Raw genomic sequence first — 14183 nt, 5'->3', positions numbered from 1 at the left:
CACCGGACATGCTACCTGTCCCAGACCTGCTGTTTTCAACTCTCTAGAGACAGCAGGAGCGGTAGAGATACTCTGTTGCACCCTCAACAAACACTGTGACTATTATTTGACCCTGCCGGTCATCTATGAACATTTGAACATCTTGGTCATGTTCTGTTATAATCTCCACCTGGCACAGCCAGAAGAGGACTGGCCATCCCTCATAGCCTGGTTCCTCTCTAGGTTTCTTCCTAGGTTCTGGCCTTTCTAGGGAGTTTTTACGAGCCACCAAGCTTCTACACCTGCATTGCTTGCTGTTTCTTGTTTTAGACTGGGTTTCTGTACAGCACTTTGTGACAACAACTGATGTAAGAAGGGCTTTATAAGTACATTTGATTGATTGACAGCCAAAGAACCATTTTTTCTAATGGTGTAGTGTGACTGTTAAAATCATGCTGCAGGGCCATTCTGTGTGTTTGAGAGATATTGAATTCCTTTTTATTACAAAACACAAGATATTTAGGATGCAGAGCCAGCACAATAAGACAGGTTTTACAATGATAAAATCCAACATTAAATCTTTACTTCAGAGTAGGGGAGATGCTAAACTGGAAATTGTCCCAAACCAAATATAGGTCATGTGTGTGAATGTAACTGCTTTTGTGTCAGTGAGTGTGTGTATACATTATATTTTGTCTTTATGAACACATGTTTTTGTTTGTTTGTATTTTATTCTGTTTGTATGAGAGTGCAGTATTCTCTAGCTCTTCCTCAAGGCAGAGGAGGCAGTAGGTGGAATTCTGGGGAGGCGAAGCACTGTAACGTTCAAGTAATCCATTTCCCCGTTCTCCTCCTCTTCCTCCTCACTGATACTCCTCTGTGGTGGGGGAGCATGGGCCTGGCTTTTCTGGAGGATGGAGTTTTTTTTTTGTGGAAGCCCCCCTGGATGAACTGCCACATGAACAGGGTCCTGCACGGGTCTTCTACAACTCTGTGAATATGGGAACGTTCCATTAAACACTTTGGAGAGAAACGGGGTTATATAGCAGCTTGACGTCACAACATGTATATCAATCGCAGCCACCAAGCTACACTGCAGTTCCGATTATAGCCACCTAAGGGCATTAGAGAATTTCATCTCTAGCCCTCTCTCAGAACCATTGAAATAACTATGAAGTGAGAGAGGTGTTATGGGTAGATGTGTGAGTCTCACCTGACAGAGCAACAGTGCTATTATGGTCCCTCCCAGCACCAGCACTCCCAGAATCCCACTCGCAATGGACACAATCATTATGAGAGGAGATTCACTGAAGGCTGACAAAACAGGAGGGAACTAGTTAGAAATGTCTTATCTTTTCTACATCCTTGTTCAGATTATTACAATAGCTGACGTATAAGTTAGTGTGACAGTTCAGAAAGGAAGCACGCGAGTGGGTGTCATCTTGGTGACTAGGTACTTCTATGGCAGAACAACTTGGCGTAGAAGAGAAATATGTGAGGTACATGTTAGCCTGGTTTGGAGTTGGTAAAGGTGGGCAGTACCTGTTTGTGGGTCCTCAGTCAGATACAAAAAAAGGTGACATTTCAAAGACCCAAGTGGGAAGGTTGTGAGAGAACAGCAGTACGGCCCAGCGTCATTCCTCTGTGTCCCTAGTAACGTGAATCCACGCATTGTCACAGCAGAGACACGGTCGATATAGTCCTGCTCCACGACAACTGGGTTGTTTGTGTTCGAAACCAGAATCCTACGGCCATCACACCCTCCAATCCTCCACTCAACCTGGGACACATTCCCGTCTCCAAACGGCTCACAGGACAGAGTCACAGGATGACCAATCTTTGCTGTGATGTTACCAGAAGTTCTCACCCTGCTGTCTGCAAAACAACCTGGAGGGGATGGGGGTCTTATTTTGGGATGATCTTACATCATCATGAAAACATTGGCACACGTTTCTTAACTTTGTTCTCTATAATTATGTAAAATGAGAGATACAGTGCATTTGGAAAGTATTGCGACCCCTTCCCTTTTTCACATTTTGTTACGTTACATTCTTAAATGGATCAAATAAAAAACATTAATCGACACACAATACCTCATAATGACAAAGTGAAAACATGTATTTAGACATTTTTCCAATTGTATTAAATATAAAAACAGATACTTTATGTTTCCATTGATCATCGTTTATGTTTCTTCAACTTGGCTGGAGTCCACCTATGGTAAATTAAATTGATGGACATGATTTGGAATGCACACACCTTCTATATAAGTTGACAGTGCATGTCAGAAAAAAGACCAAGCCACAAGGTCGAAGAAATTGTCCGTAGAGCTCCAAGACAGAATTGTGTCAAGGCACAGATCTGGGGAAGGGTAGCAAAATTTCTGCAGCATTGAAGTTCCCCTACAACACAGTGGCCTCCATCCTTCTTAAATGGAAACCTGCTCCAGAGCACTCAGGACCTCAGACTGGGGTGAATGTTCACCTTCCAACACGACAATGACCCTAAGCACACAACTTAGTCATACTTTGGAGGCGCGCACACTACCCACCGCTTCCGAGTATATTACTCACTAATGTCCAGTCCCTAGATAACAAAGTTGACGAAATCTCCAGAGAGACATCAGGGATTGTAACATACTCTGTTTCACACAAACTTGTCTCTCTCGGGATATGCTGTCAGAGTCGGTACAGCCACCGAGATTCTCAGTGCATCGCGCCGACAGGAATAAACATCTCTCTGGGGAGAAGAAGGGTGGGGGTGTATGTTTCATGATTAACGACTCATGGTGTAATTGTAACAACATACAGGAACTCAAGCCATTTTGTTCACCTGACCTATAATTCCTCACAATCAAATGCCAGCTGTATTATCTCCCAAGAGAATTCTCTTCGGTTATTGTCACAGCCGTGTATATCCACCCTCAAGCCGATACCACAACGGCCCTCATGTAACTTCACAGGACTTTATGCAAACTGGAAACCATATATCCTGAGGCTGCATTTATTTTAGCTGGGAATTTATAAAAAGTACATTTGAGAAAAAGGCTATCTAAATTCTATCAGCATATCAACTGTAGCACTCGCGCTGGAAAAACACTGGACCATTGATACTATAACTTACAAGATGCATACAAGGCCCTTCCCACCCTCATTTTGGCAAATCTGACCACAACTCCATTTTGCTCCTCCCTTCCTATAGGCAGAAACTCAAACAGGAAGTACCCGTGCTAAGGACTATTCAAAGCTGGTCTGACCAATCGGAATCCACGTTTCAAGATCATTTTGATCACGAGGACTGGGATATGTTCCAGGTAGCCTCAGAGAATAATATTGACGGATACGCTGATTTGGGGATTGAGTTCATAAGGAAGTGTATAAGAGATTTAGTACCCACTGTGATTATTAAAACCTATCCTAACAAGAAACCGTGGATAAATGGCAGCATTCACGCAAAACTCAAAGCACGTACCACTGTTTTTAACCATGTCTACTGGGAATATGGCAGAATACAAACAGAGCAGTCATTCCCTCCGCAAGGCAATCAAACAAGCAAAATGTCAGTATAGAGACAAAGTGGAGTCGCAATTCAATGGCTCAGACATGAGATGTATGTGGCAGGGTCTACAGACAATCACAGACTACAAAAGGAAAACCAGCCACGTCGCGGACACTGACGTCTTGCTTCCAAACAAACTAAACACCTTCTTTGCCCACTTTAAGGATAATACAGTGCCATCGTCATGGCCCGCTACCAAGGACTGTGGGCTCTCCTTCTCCGTATCCAACGTGAGTAAGACATTTAAACGTGTTAAACCTCGCAAGGCTGCCGGCCCAGATGGCATCCCAAGCCGTGCCCTCAGAGCATGCTCAGACCAGCTGGCTGGTGTGTTTACGGACATATTCAATCTATCCCTATCCCAGTCTGCTGTCCTCACATGCTTCAAGATGGCCACCATTGTTCCTGTACCCAAGAATGCAAAGGTAACTGAACTAAATGACTATTGCCCCGTTGCACTCACTTCATGATGAAGTGCTTTGAGAGACTAGTCAAGGATCATATCACCTCCACCTTTCCTGTCACCCTAGACTCGCTTCAATTTGCTTACCGCCCCAATAGGTCCACAGACGTTGCAATCGCCATCATATTGCACACTATCCTATCCCATCTGGACAAGAGGAATACCGATGTAAGAATGCTGTTCATTGACTTTAGTTCAGCATTCAACACCATAGTACACTCCAAGCTCATCATTAAGCTGGAGGCCCTGGGTCTCAATCCCACCGTGTACAACTGGGTTCTGATCTTCCTGACGGGTTGCCCCCATGTTTTGAAGGTAGAAAACAACATCTCCACTTCGCTGATACTCAACATTGGAGCCCCACAAGGGTGCGTGCTCAGCCCCCTCCTGTACTCCCTGTTCACCCATGACTGCGTGGCCATGCACGCCTCCAATTCAATCATCAAGTTGGTAGGCTTAATTAATTATCAACAAAAACGAGACAGCCTACAGGGAGGTGGTGAGGGCACTCGGAATGTGGTGTCAGGAAAATAACCTCCCACTCAACTTCAACAAAACAAAGGAGATGATCTTGAACTTCAGGAAACAGCAGAGGGAGCACCCCCATATCCACATCGATGGGCAAAGAGTGGAGAAAGTGGAAAGTTTTAAGTTCGTACATATCACTGACAAACTGAAAAGGTCCACCCACACAGACAGTGCGGTGAAGAAAGTGCAACAGCGACTCTTCAACCTCAGAAAGCTGGAAAAATGTGGCTTGTCACCTAAAACACTCACAAACTTTTACAGATGCACAATTGAGAGCATCCTGTCAGAAATCCTGAAATCCTTTCCTGTTGGAAATCCACAACCGCAGGGCTCTGCAGAGGGTGGTGGGTCTGCACAACGCATCCCCGGGGGCAAACTACCTGCCTTCCAAGACACCTACAGCACCCAATGTCACTGGAAGGCCAAAAAGATCAAGGACAACAACCAACCAAGCCACTGCCCGTTCACCCAGCTACCATCCAGAAGGTGAGGTCAGTACAGGTGCACCATAGCTGGGACCTAGAGACTGAAAAACAGCTTCTACAGTTGATGTCGGAGGTTTACATACACCTTAGCCAAATACATTTAAACTCAGTTTTTCACAATTCCTGACATTTAATCCTTGTAGAAATTCCCTGTTTTAGGTCAGTTAGGATCACCACTTTATTTTAAGAATGTGAAATGTCAGAATAATAGTAGAGAGAATGATTTATTTACACTTTTATTTCTTTCATCACATTCCCAGTGGGTCAGAAGTTTACATACACTAAATTAGTATTTGTTAGAATTGCCTATAAATTGTTTAACTTGGGTCAAACATTTAGGGTAGCCTTCCACAAGCTTCCCACAATAAGTTGGGTGAATTTTGGCCCATTCCTCCTGACAGAGCTGGTGTAACTGAGTCAGGTTTGTAGGCCTCCTTGCTCACACACACTTTTTCAGTTCTGCCCACAAATGTTCTATGGGATTGAGGTCAGGACTTTGTGTTGGCCTCTCCAATGCCTTGACTTTGTTGTCCGTAAGCCATTTTGCCACAAATTTGGAAGTATGCTTGGGGTCATTGTCCATTTGGAAGACCCATTTGCAACCAAGCTTTAACTTCCTGACTGAGGTCTTGAGATGTTGATTCAATATATCCACATCATCTTCCTCCTCATGATTCCATCTATTTTGTGAAGTGCACCAGTCCCCCCTGCAGCAATGCACCCACACAACATGATGCTTCCACCCCCATGCTTCACGGTTGGGATGGTGTTCTTCAGCTTGCAAGCATCTCCATTTTTCCTCCAAACATAACAATGGTCATTATGGTTGCAAACCGTAGTCTGGCTTTTTTAATGGCGGTTTAGGAGCAGTGGCTTCTTCCTTGCTGAGTGACCTTTCAGGTTATGTCGATATAGGACTCGTTTTACTGTTGATATAGATACTTTTGTACCTGTTTCCTCCAGCATCTTCACAAGGTGGCACAGGTGGGGCGGCGGGGTAGCCTAGTTGTTAGAGCATTGGACTATTAACCGGAAGGTTGCAAGTTCAAACCCCCGAGCTGACAAGGTACAGTTCTGCCCCTGAACAGGCAGTTAACCCACTGTTCCTAGGCTGTCATTGAAAATAAGAATTTGTTCTTAACTGACATGCCTAGTTAAAATATTTAAAAAAGCTCATTTGCTGTTGTTCTGGGATTGATTTGCACTTCAGGAGACAGAGCGCGTCTCCTTCCTGAGCGGTATGACAGCTGTGTGGTCCATTGTGTTTATACTTGCGTACTATTGTTTGTACAGATGAATGTGGTACGTTTGGAAATTCATCCCAAGGATGAATCAGACTTGTGGAGGTCTACCATTTTTTTTCTGTGGTCTTGGCTGATTTCTTTTCATTTTCCCATGATGTCAAGCAAAGAGGCACTTAGTTTGAAGGTAGGCCTTGAAATACATCCACAGGTACACCTCCAATTGACTCGAATGTTGCCAATTAGCCTATCAGAAGCTTCTAAAGCCATGACATAATTTTCTGGAATTTTCCAATCTGTTTAAAGGCACAGTCAACTCAGTGTATGTAAACTTCTGACCCACTGGAATTGTGATACAGTGAATTATAAGTGAAATAATCTGTCTGTAAACAATTGTTGGAAAAATTACTTGTGTCATGCACAAAGTAGATGTCCTAACTGACTTGCCAAAACTATAGTTTGTTAACAAGAAATTTGTGGAGTGGTTGTAAATGAGTTTTAATGACTCCAACATAAGTGTATGTAAACTTCCGACTTCAACTGTATATACTATATTCTATACTATCTATTACATCTTAGTGTCACGCCCTGACCTTAGAGAGCCATTTTATTTCTCTATTTGGTGAGGTCAGGGTGTGATGTGGGGTGGGCATTCTATGTTTTGTATTTCTTTGTGTTTGGCCGAGTGTGGTTCCCAATCAGAGGCAGCTGTCTATCGTTGTCTCTGATTTGGGAATCATATTTAGGTAGCCTTTTTCCCACCTATGTTGTGGGATCTTCTTTTTGGACAGCTCTGTGTTTTGTTGCTGGTTCTCATTTAAATAAATATGATGACCACAAATTACGCTCGGTCTCCTTCAAACAACGCACGTTACACTTAGTCTATGCCGCTCTGACATTGCTCATCCATATGTTTATATTCATATATTCTTATTCCATTCCTTTACTTAAATTTGTGTGTTTTAGGTGTTTGTTGTGGAATTGTTAGATATTACTTGTTAGATATTGCTGCACAATCGGAACAAGAAGCACAAGTATTTCGCTACACTCGCAATAACATCTGCTAAACATGTGTATGTGACCAATAAAATTTGATTTGAAGATAACGCAGGAGTGGCTTTGGGAGAAGTCTCTGAATGTCCCAGCCAGAGCCCGGACTTGAACACGATCTAACATCTCTGGAGAGACATGAAAATAGCTGTGCAGTGACGCTCCCCATTCAACCTGACAGAGCTTGAGAGGATCTGCAGAGAAACTCCCCAAATACAGGTGTGCCAAGCTTGTGTCATACCCAAGAAGACTTGAGGCTGTAATCAATGCCAAAGATGCTTCAACAAAGTACTGAGTAAAGGGTCTGATTACTTATATAAATGTGATTTTTCCTTTTTTTTGTATACATTTTCTAAAATTTCTAAACTGTTTTTGCCTTGTCATTATGGGGTATTGTATGTAGATTGATGAGGGGAAATAAACATTTGAATACATTTTAGAATAAGGCTGTAACGTAACAAAATTAAGGGATCGGCATACTTTCTCAAATAGTATACATTTTTTTGTTAAAGTGGAGTATTGAATTTGTCCTATCATTTCAGCTCTGTTCGACAATAGTTTGTTCCTAATTGCTGTACATAATGCTGTTTGTACTATGCAGTGACCCTGTTGATGATCATTTGTGATCTTCCACAGTCTTAGTTGCGTGGTATTCATGATTAAATTTACAACAAGTCCTCTTCTATTCTTTATAGAACTATCACCAATACTAATTAGCTCAAATGTAGGCATATTTGTACACAGAGAGAACCAGTCAGAATAGATTTGCCAGGACCTATACTCTATACCTTATCAGAACATTAATGTCTAATAACACATTTATCAACACAGTCTCTCTCCAGTGGGAATGTGGGTCTCTTACCAGAACAGAGGAGCAGGAGGACCAGTGGTGCTGAGGACCAGTAGTGGACAAGCAGACACTCTTTAGTACTGACACTCATGATGGGAAATGCAGCAATGTTGGGGGGGATGGAGAACATCTCTGAGCTTTATGAAATGACAGGAAATGACAGATTCAACGCCAGCGAGTGAGAAGGGTCCAACAAGAAACACAGAAGGCACACCAGGAAATACAATCAGTGTGTGTGTGTATCAGTCTGTTTGTGTGTGAGCGAGTGAGTAAGAGAGAGAGCATGTGCATATCTTCAACAGTAGCCACGTTCGCAATTCAAGTTGAGGTGGATTTTAAACAGTTAAAATATTGAAAATACTGTGTACACTTACTAACGAACTAGTGACAGTTCTACACAGACTCTCATTGTGTAGGTTTGTTGCCGTGATGACACAGATGAGGCCTACTGAGCTTCTAGCCACTTCCTTTGAACACAGCAGCCCTGGTCGACTGTTTTTTTATGCCCCACTAATACACAGCCATTAGATAAGATATGCTTTATTGGCTTGACAAACAAACAAGATACAAAGGAAGATGAGTCTTAGTCTTATACAAGTAAAAGGATAGTTGAAATATAAGTAATGTAATGTAAATGAAAACTTAACAATAATAGCACTTCAACTACAAAGAGTGTGCATGTGCGTGGGCTAGAGGATGTATGTCTGTCATAACTTGTACATCTTTCCTCCCTTTGAAGAAATCTTATGGTCAGGTGCATTCTGTCAATAAGTAGTCTACAGTTTCTTAAACATGTTCTCTAACTCATGTCTTTCTATGAATCTATTGCTATTTAGTCTACCATAGTTACGAATCTTTACATCATTTTGGAAAAGATAGAGACAGGAAAATCAAAACAGATATTTGTAAGACGTTAAAACGTATCCTATTAGTCAGAGAAACCCTTTATACACTGCTCAAAAAAATAAAGGGAACACTTAAACAACACAATGTAACTCCAAGTCAATCACACTTCTGTGAAATCAAACTGTCCACTTAGGAAGCAACACTGATTGACAATAAATGTCACATGCTGTTGTGCAAATGGAATAGACAACAGGTGGAAATTATAGGCAATTAGCAAGACACCCCCAATAAAGGAGTGGTTCTGCAGGTCGTACCACAGACCACTTTTCAGTTCCTATGCTTCCTGGCTGATGTTTTGGTCACTTTTGAATGCTGGCGGTGCTTTCACTCTAGTGGTAGCATGAGACGGAGTCTACAACCCACACAAGTGGCTCAGGTAGTGCAGCTCATCCAGGATGGCACATTAATGCGAGCTGTGGCAAGAAGGTTTGCTGTGTCTGTCGGCGTAGTGTCCAGAGCATGAAGGCGCTACCAGGAGACAGTCCAGTACATCAGGAGACGTGGAGGAGGCCGTAGGAGGGCAACAACCTAGCAGCAGGACCGCTACCTCTGCCTTTATGCAAGGAGGAGCCCTGCCAGAGCCCTGCAAAATGACCTCCAGCAGGCCACAAATGTGCATGTGTCTGCTCAAACGGTCAGAAACAGACTCCATGAGGGTGGTATGAGGGCCCGACGTCCACAGGTGGGGGTTGTGCTTACTACAGCCCAACACCGTGCAGGACGTTTGGCATTTGCCAGAGAACACCAAGATTGGGAAATTCGCCACTGGCACCCTGTGCTCTTCACAGATGAAAGCAGGTTCACACTGAGCACGTGACTAACGTGACAGAGTTTGGAGATGCCGTGGAGAACGTGCTGCTGCCTGCAACATCCTCCAGCATGACCGGTTTGGTCATGGTGGGTCAGTCATGGTGTGGGGTGGCATTTCTTTGGGGGGCCGCACAGCCCTCCATGTGCTCGCCAGAGGTAGCCTGACTGCCATTAGGTACCGAGATGAGATCCTCAGACCCCTTGTGAGACCATATGCTGGTGCGGTTGGCCCTGGGTTCCGCCTAATGCAAGACAATGCTAGACGTCATGTGGCTGGAGTGTGTCAGCAGTTCCTGCAAGAGGAAGGCATTGATGCTATGGACTGCCCCGCCCATTCCCCAGACCTGAATCCAATTGAGCACATCTGGGACATCATGTCTCGCTCCATCCACCAACGCCACGTTGCACCACAGACTGTCCAGGAGTTGGCGGATGCTTTAGTCCAGGTCTGGGAGGAGATCCCTCAGGACACCATCCGCCACCTCATCAGGAGCATGCCCAGGCATTGTGGGAGGTCATACAGGCACGTGGAGGCCACACACACCACTGAGCCTCATTTTGACTTGTTTTAAGGACATTACATCAAAGTTGGATCAGCCTGTAGTGTGGTTTTCCACTTTAATTTTGAGTGTGACTCCAAATCCAGACCTCCATGGGTTGATACATTTGATTTCCATTGATAATTTTTGTGTGATTTTGTTGTCAGCACATTCAACTATGTAAAGAAAAAAGTATTTAATAAGAATATTTCATTCATTCAGATCTAGGATGTGTTATTTTAGTGTTCCCTATTTTTTGAGCAGTGTATATTTACTAGTATTATTAAGAGTGTCAGATCCATGACAACTTGGAGGATCATGGTTATTTTCTTTACCTGGAGTGTTTGGAATGTAGAGGTATATAACAATTCAAAATTAACACCTCTGAGTTGCAATACCTAGAGATCCAGAGCAGCTCACAGTCCCTAAAGCCACACAGTTGAAACCCAGCAATGTTGACCTGCTTAGGCAGTGGCATGGTGTTAAGCCAAGGCTAAACCAAGTCAGTGAGGACGGAGGATGGTCTATCGACAGGCTCTCTCATTGCCAGGAATTCAGCCCAGTTCTGGCAGAAGCCACGTGAGTAGACCCCTGTGTCGACAACGAGGCCACACGGACGACTCTGGCCATTTTTCCTCCGCAGTGCAAGTTGTGCTTCCCGTTCTGTCACATTGTAGCTGATATTGATAAGTTGCAGCACCAGCAGGTTTAGCAGGCCTGCTGTGACAATACTGCTGTACCAGGCACAGGTGAAGCACAGGGCTGAGCTGGAAAAACATCATCATGAGCATAGTTACACTTAGAAATCAGCATAATGCTTTATCTTTCAGTTCTATTTCAGTTGGTTTTAGTTACCTGATTCTTTAAGTAAATCTTCTTGTACTTATTTAAATAACTCAAAACATTTGGTAACTACCTGGTGCCAAATAGCAGGCAATATAGTGGTGCTTATCTCAATGAATGCTAAATACACCAAAAGTAATTATTAGGTAATTACTATGTAATTACAATTGACATTTTGTAATACGTTTTCATGTGTGTATATTTTAAGCAAATACCAAATACCGTAGTGTACCTGTACTGACTGTAGACACCAGGGCAGTAGAATAGGGCGGTAAGCAGGTTCTGTTGGGGACACACGCTGCGCAGCACCAGACTGACCCCATGCAGAGAGGTCAACAGAAAGAGGAGCAGGGTCAGCAGAAAGCTGCGATGATTAGCCTGGCCCACACAGCTGTTAATCCTGCCTCAGCAGTGATGCACAAGACAACAGAGACACAGACACACACAGACACCCACAGTTCAAATGACCAACTTCTGCTGTGTTTGCATGTGAGAGTACAATTAGCATGAATGTGAGAGAATGTGACTACGTGTTCTAAATGTGTCTGGTTGTGTTGGTGCGTCTATCTAAATGCCAGAGATAACAGATTGTCCTGGTTTGAGGTCGCCTCACCCTGCTGAATGGTGAACCCCTGTGGGCCCTACACATGTCTGTACAGCCTGGTTTGCTTTGGTGACGTCTTCTTGCCCTGACAGTATGACACTTAGTGAGATCATGATTTTGTGTTGAAGAGAAGTGTTGAGCGGGGATTCTGAGAGATTCAAATATTGCATGTGTAACGGATGTGAAATGGCTAGCTAGTTAGCGGTGTTTGCTCTAAATAGCGTTTCAATCGGTGACGTTACTTGCTCTGAGACCTTGAAGTAGTAGTTCCCCTTGCTCTGGAAGGGCCGCGGCTTTTGTGGAGCGATGGGTAACGATGCTTCGTGGGTGTCAGTTGTTGATGTGTGCAGAGGGTCCCTGGTTCGCGCCCGGTATGGGCGAGGGGACGGTCTAAAGTTATACTGTTACACATGTGTATATAGCAGGGAAGTAGAGTCAGACGTGATAACGCTGTGGTTATCTGAGTGTTGCAGAAAGGTATTTCTGTCAGCCTGTTGTTGAACAAATAATGGTGTACTAAATGACTGATCCTCCACAACTGACAAAGGTGTTTAATGAAACCCACCAGATACAGTGGTGGTCCAGGCGCTGGACACAGCCTCCACAGATCCGGCAATGTCCCGCCCGAGGGGGACGCACCACTTTGCACAGAGGACACCTGCCCCCCTTCGCTGTCAGGGACTGTGTCTGCTGTTCCACTGGTCTGGCAGGCAACACCGACTGGTCCACTCCCTTCTGAGAGGCAGAGTCTTTGTCAGGCAGTTGGCAATGATTGGTACTGGTGCTGTGTGTGTCAGCCAGGGAAGGCTGCACGAAGCCTGGCCCCCTCTTGGTGCGCACAAGAGAGATAAGAGTCAGAACCACACCCGTTGTCACGGTCACCAGCTGTTGATGACTTACGTCCCCACGAGGTAGGATCTCTGTGATGAAGAGGAAGTACATGTAGGCTAGGGAGAAGAGCGCCAGGCTGAGGAAAAAGAGGGTGCGGCCCTTCTTCCGGTGTGTGGCGTAGTAGTACCACAGCACCAGGCCAGGCAGGGCTGTCAGAATGACCAGGCCCAGCAGGAAGTGCAGGGCTGCCAGCCGCAGTAGCATGGGAAGCAGCACTAAAGCTGGGACCATGGAGATCTCCACCCGCCTGTCCCCTGATAACAGTCTCAACCTCAGCCGGTCCATCACTGCACCAAACACAGGCAACGCACAGTCAGGTTTCTGAGGCTCACCCTTCAGCCACCTGGTAAATACATGAGGGCAGGGAATGACAGAGAGGAAACACAGAGAGGACAGGGGTTTAGACCAAGTGCTTAACTTGGGTAGGAGCTCACCGGAGCTGAATACTGGCACCTCAAATGTTCTACTGCAAGAGCTCCTGTTCCTTTTATAGAATATTCACTCAAAAGTATTGTGGAGATCATGAACCTAAATATAAACAGTACCAGCACCAAAAATGACTACTGGCAAATATTTCAGTCCAAGTCAAGCACTGGTAAGATGTGAACTTGGACTGCTGAGACTTGCCATGATCCTCCTTCCCATTCCACCCACCTCACCTGCTGCAAGCTTCATCCAGGTCATCACAGTCACAGAAGCATCCATGTGGGTCCAAATCACATTCAAAACAGCACATGGCATCATCTGGCTCTGGAGGCTTAAACTTCTCCCATTTCATTCTAGCTGTTCACAGATCCACTTTAAGGTCCTGTGCAAAAGAACAGCAACAGTAGAGAGACACAGTCAAACCACATGATAACTATACTTAACAAAAATATAAACACAACATGTAAAGTGTTGTCCCATGTTTTATGAGTTGAAATAAAATATCACAGAATTTTTCCATATGCACAAAAAAGCTTATTTCTCTCAATTGATGTGCACAAATGTGTTTACATCCGTGTCAGTGAACATTGCTCCTTTCCCAAGATAATCCATTCACCTGACAGGTGTGGCATATCGAGAACCTGATTAAATAGCATGATCATTACACAGCTGCACCTTGTGCTGGGGACAATAAAAGGCCACTCTAAAATGTGCAGTTTTGTCACACAACAAAATGCCACAGAGGTCTCAAGGTTTGAGGGAGCGTGCAATTGGCATGCTGACTGCAGAAATGTCCACCAGAGATGTTGCTAGAGAATTTAATGTTAATTCCTCTACCATAAACTGCCTCGAACATAATTTTAGAGAATTTGGCAGTACGTCCAACTGGCCTCACAACCTCAGACCACGTATAACCACACCAGCCCGGGACCTCCACATCCCGCTTCATCATCTGCAGGATCGTCTGAGACCAGCCATCCAACAGCTGATGAAACTGATGACTATTTCTG

At 44.3% G+C, this 14183-nt stretch overlaps 2 protein-coding genes across 3 annotated transcripts; both read right to left on the bottom strand.

The window, feature by feature from the left end:
* Nucleotides 1–340: 340 nt before the first annotated feature.
* Nucleotides 341–9209, bottom strand: LOC112230601. Of its 2 annotated transcripts, XM_024396874.2 has the most exons (4): nt 8167–9204; nt 1522–1866; nt 1193–1293; nt 344–970 (listed from the first exon to the last, which is right to left on the bottom strand). In XM_024396874.2, exons 1-4 carry the CDS (start codon nt 8282–8284, stop codon nt 740–742), a joined length of 795 nt encoding a protein of 264 aa, XP_024252642.1. In that variant the 5' UTR covers nt 8285–9204; the 3' UTR covers nt 344–739. The 2 variants fall into 2 exon arrangements, with proteins under 2 accessions (XP_024252643.1, XP_024252642.1); XM_024396875.2 differs by lacking the exon at nt 1522–1866 and having other exon boundaries at nt 341–970; nt 8167–9209.
* A 1402-nt stretch (nt 9210–10611) lies between these two features.
* On the bottom strand, nt 10612–13551 carry LOC112231218 (palmitoyltransferase ZDHHC23-A-like). The gene is made up of 4 exons (XM_024397848.2): nt 13407–13551; nt 12422–13090; nt 11485–11652; nt 10612–11176 (listed from the first exon to the last, which is right to left on the bottom strand). Exons 1-4 carry the CDS (start codon nt 13523–13525, stop codon nt 10903–10905), a joined length of 1230 nt encoding a protein of 409 aa, XP_024253616.1. The 5' UTR covers nt 13526–13551; the 3' UTR covers nt 10612–10902.
* Nucleotides 13552–14183: the final 632 nt, after the last annotated feature.

The sequence above is a fragment of the Oncorhynchus tshawytscha genome, linkage group LG33 (genome assembly GCF_018296145.1).
Source record: "Oncorhynchus tshawytscha isolate Ot180627B linkage group LG33, Otsh_v2.0, whole genome shotgun sequence".
Lineage (NCBI taxonomy): Eukaryota > Metazoa > Chordata > Actinopteri > Salmoniformes > Salmonidae > Oncorhynchus > Oncorhynchus tshawytscha.
Note: the sequence above shows the minus strand (reverse complement) of the source record. Positions and strands in the feature narration are given on the sequence as shown.

Bases quoted from the DNA above. Each gene is read 5' to 3' on its own strand.
- LOC112231218 (XM_024397848.2), bottom strand. From the start codon at position 13,525: ATGAAATGGGAGAAGTTTAAGCCTCCAGAGCCAGATGATGCCATGTGC. The intron at 13,091-13,406 runs GTGAGGTGGGTG...TGTATTTACCAG, and splicing joins CTGGATGAAGCTTGCAGCAG to GTGGCTGAAGGGTGAGCCTC. The intron at 11,177-11,484 runs GTACACTACGGT...ATGTTTTTCCAG, and splicing joins GGTGTCTACAGTCAGTACAG to CTCAGCCCTGTGCTTCACCT.
- LOC112230601 (XM_024396874.2), bottom strand. From the start codon at position 8,284: ATGTTCTCCATCCCCCCCAACATTGCTGCATTTCCCATCATGAGTGTC. The intron at 1,867-8,166 runs GTAAGAGACCCA...CATCCCCTCCAG, and splicing joins CCTCCTGCTCCTCTGTTCTG to GTTGTTTTGCAGACAGCAGG. The intron at 1,294-1,521 runs GTACTGCCCACC...CTGTTTTGTCAG, and splicing joins GACTGAGGACCCACAAACAG to CCTTCAGTGAATCTCCTCTC.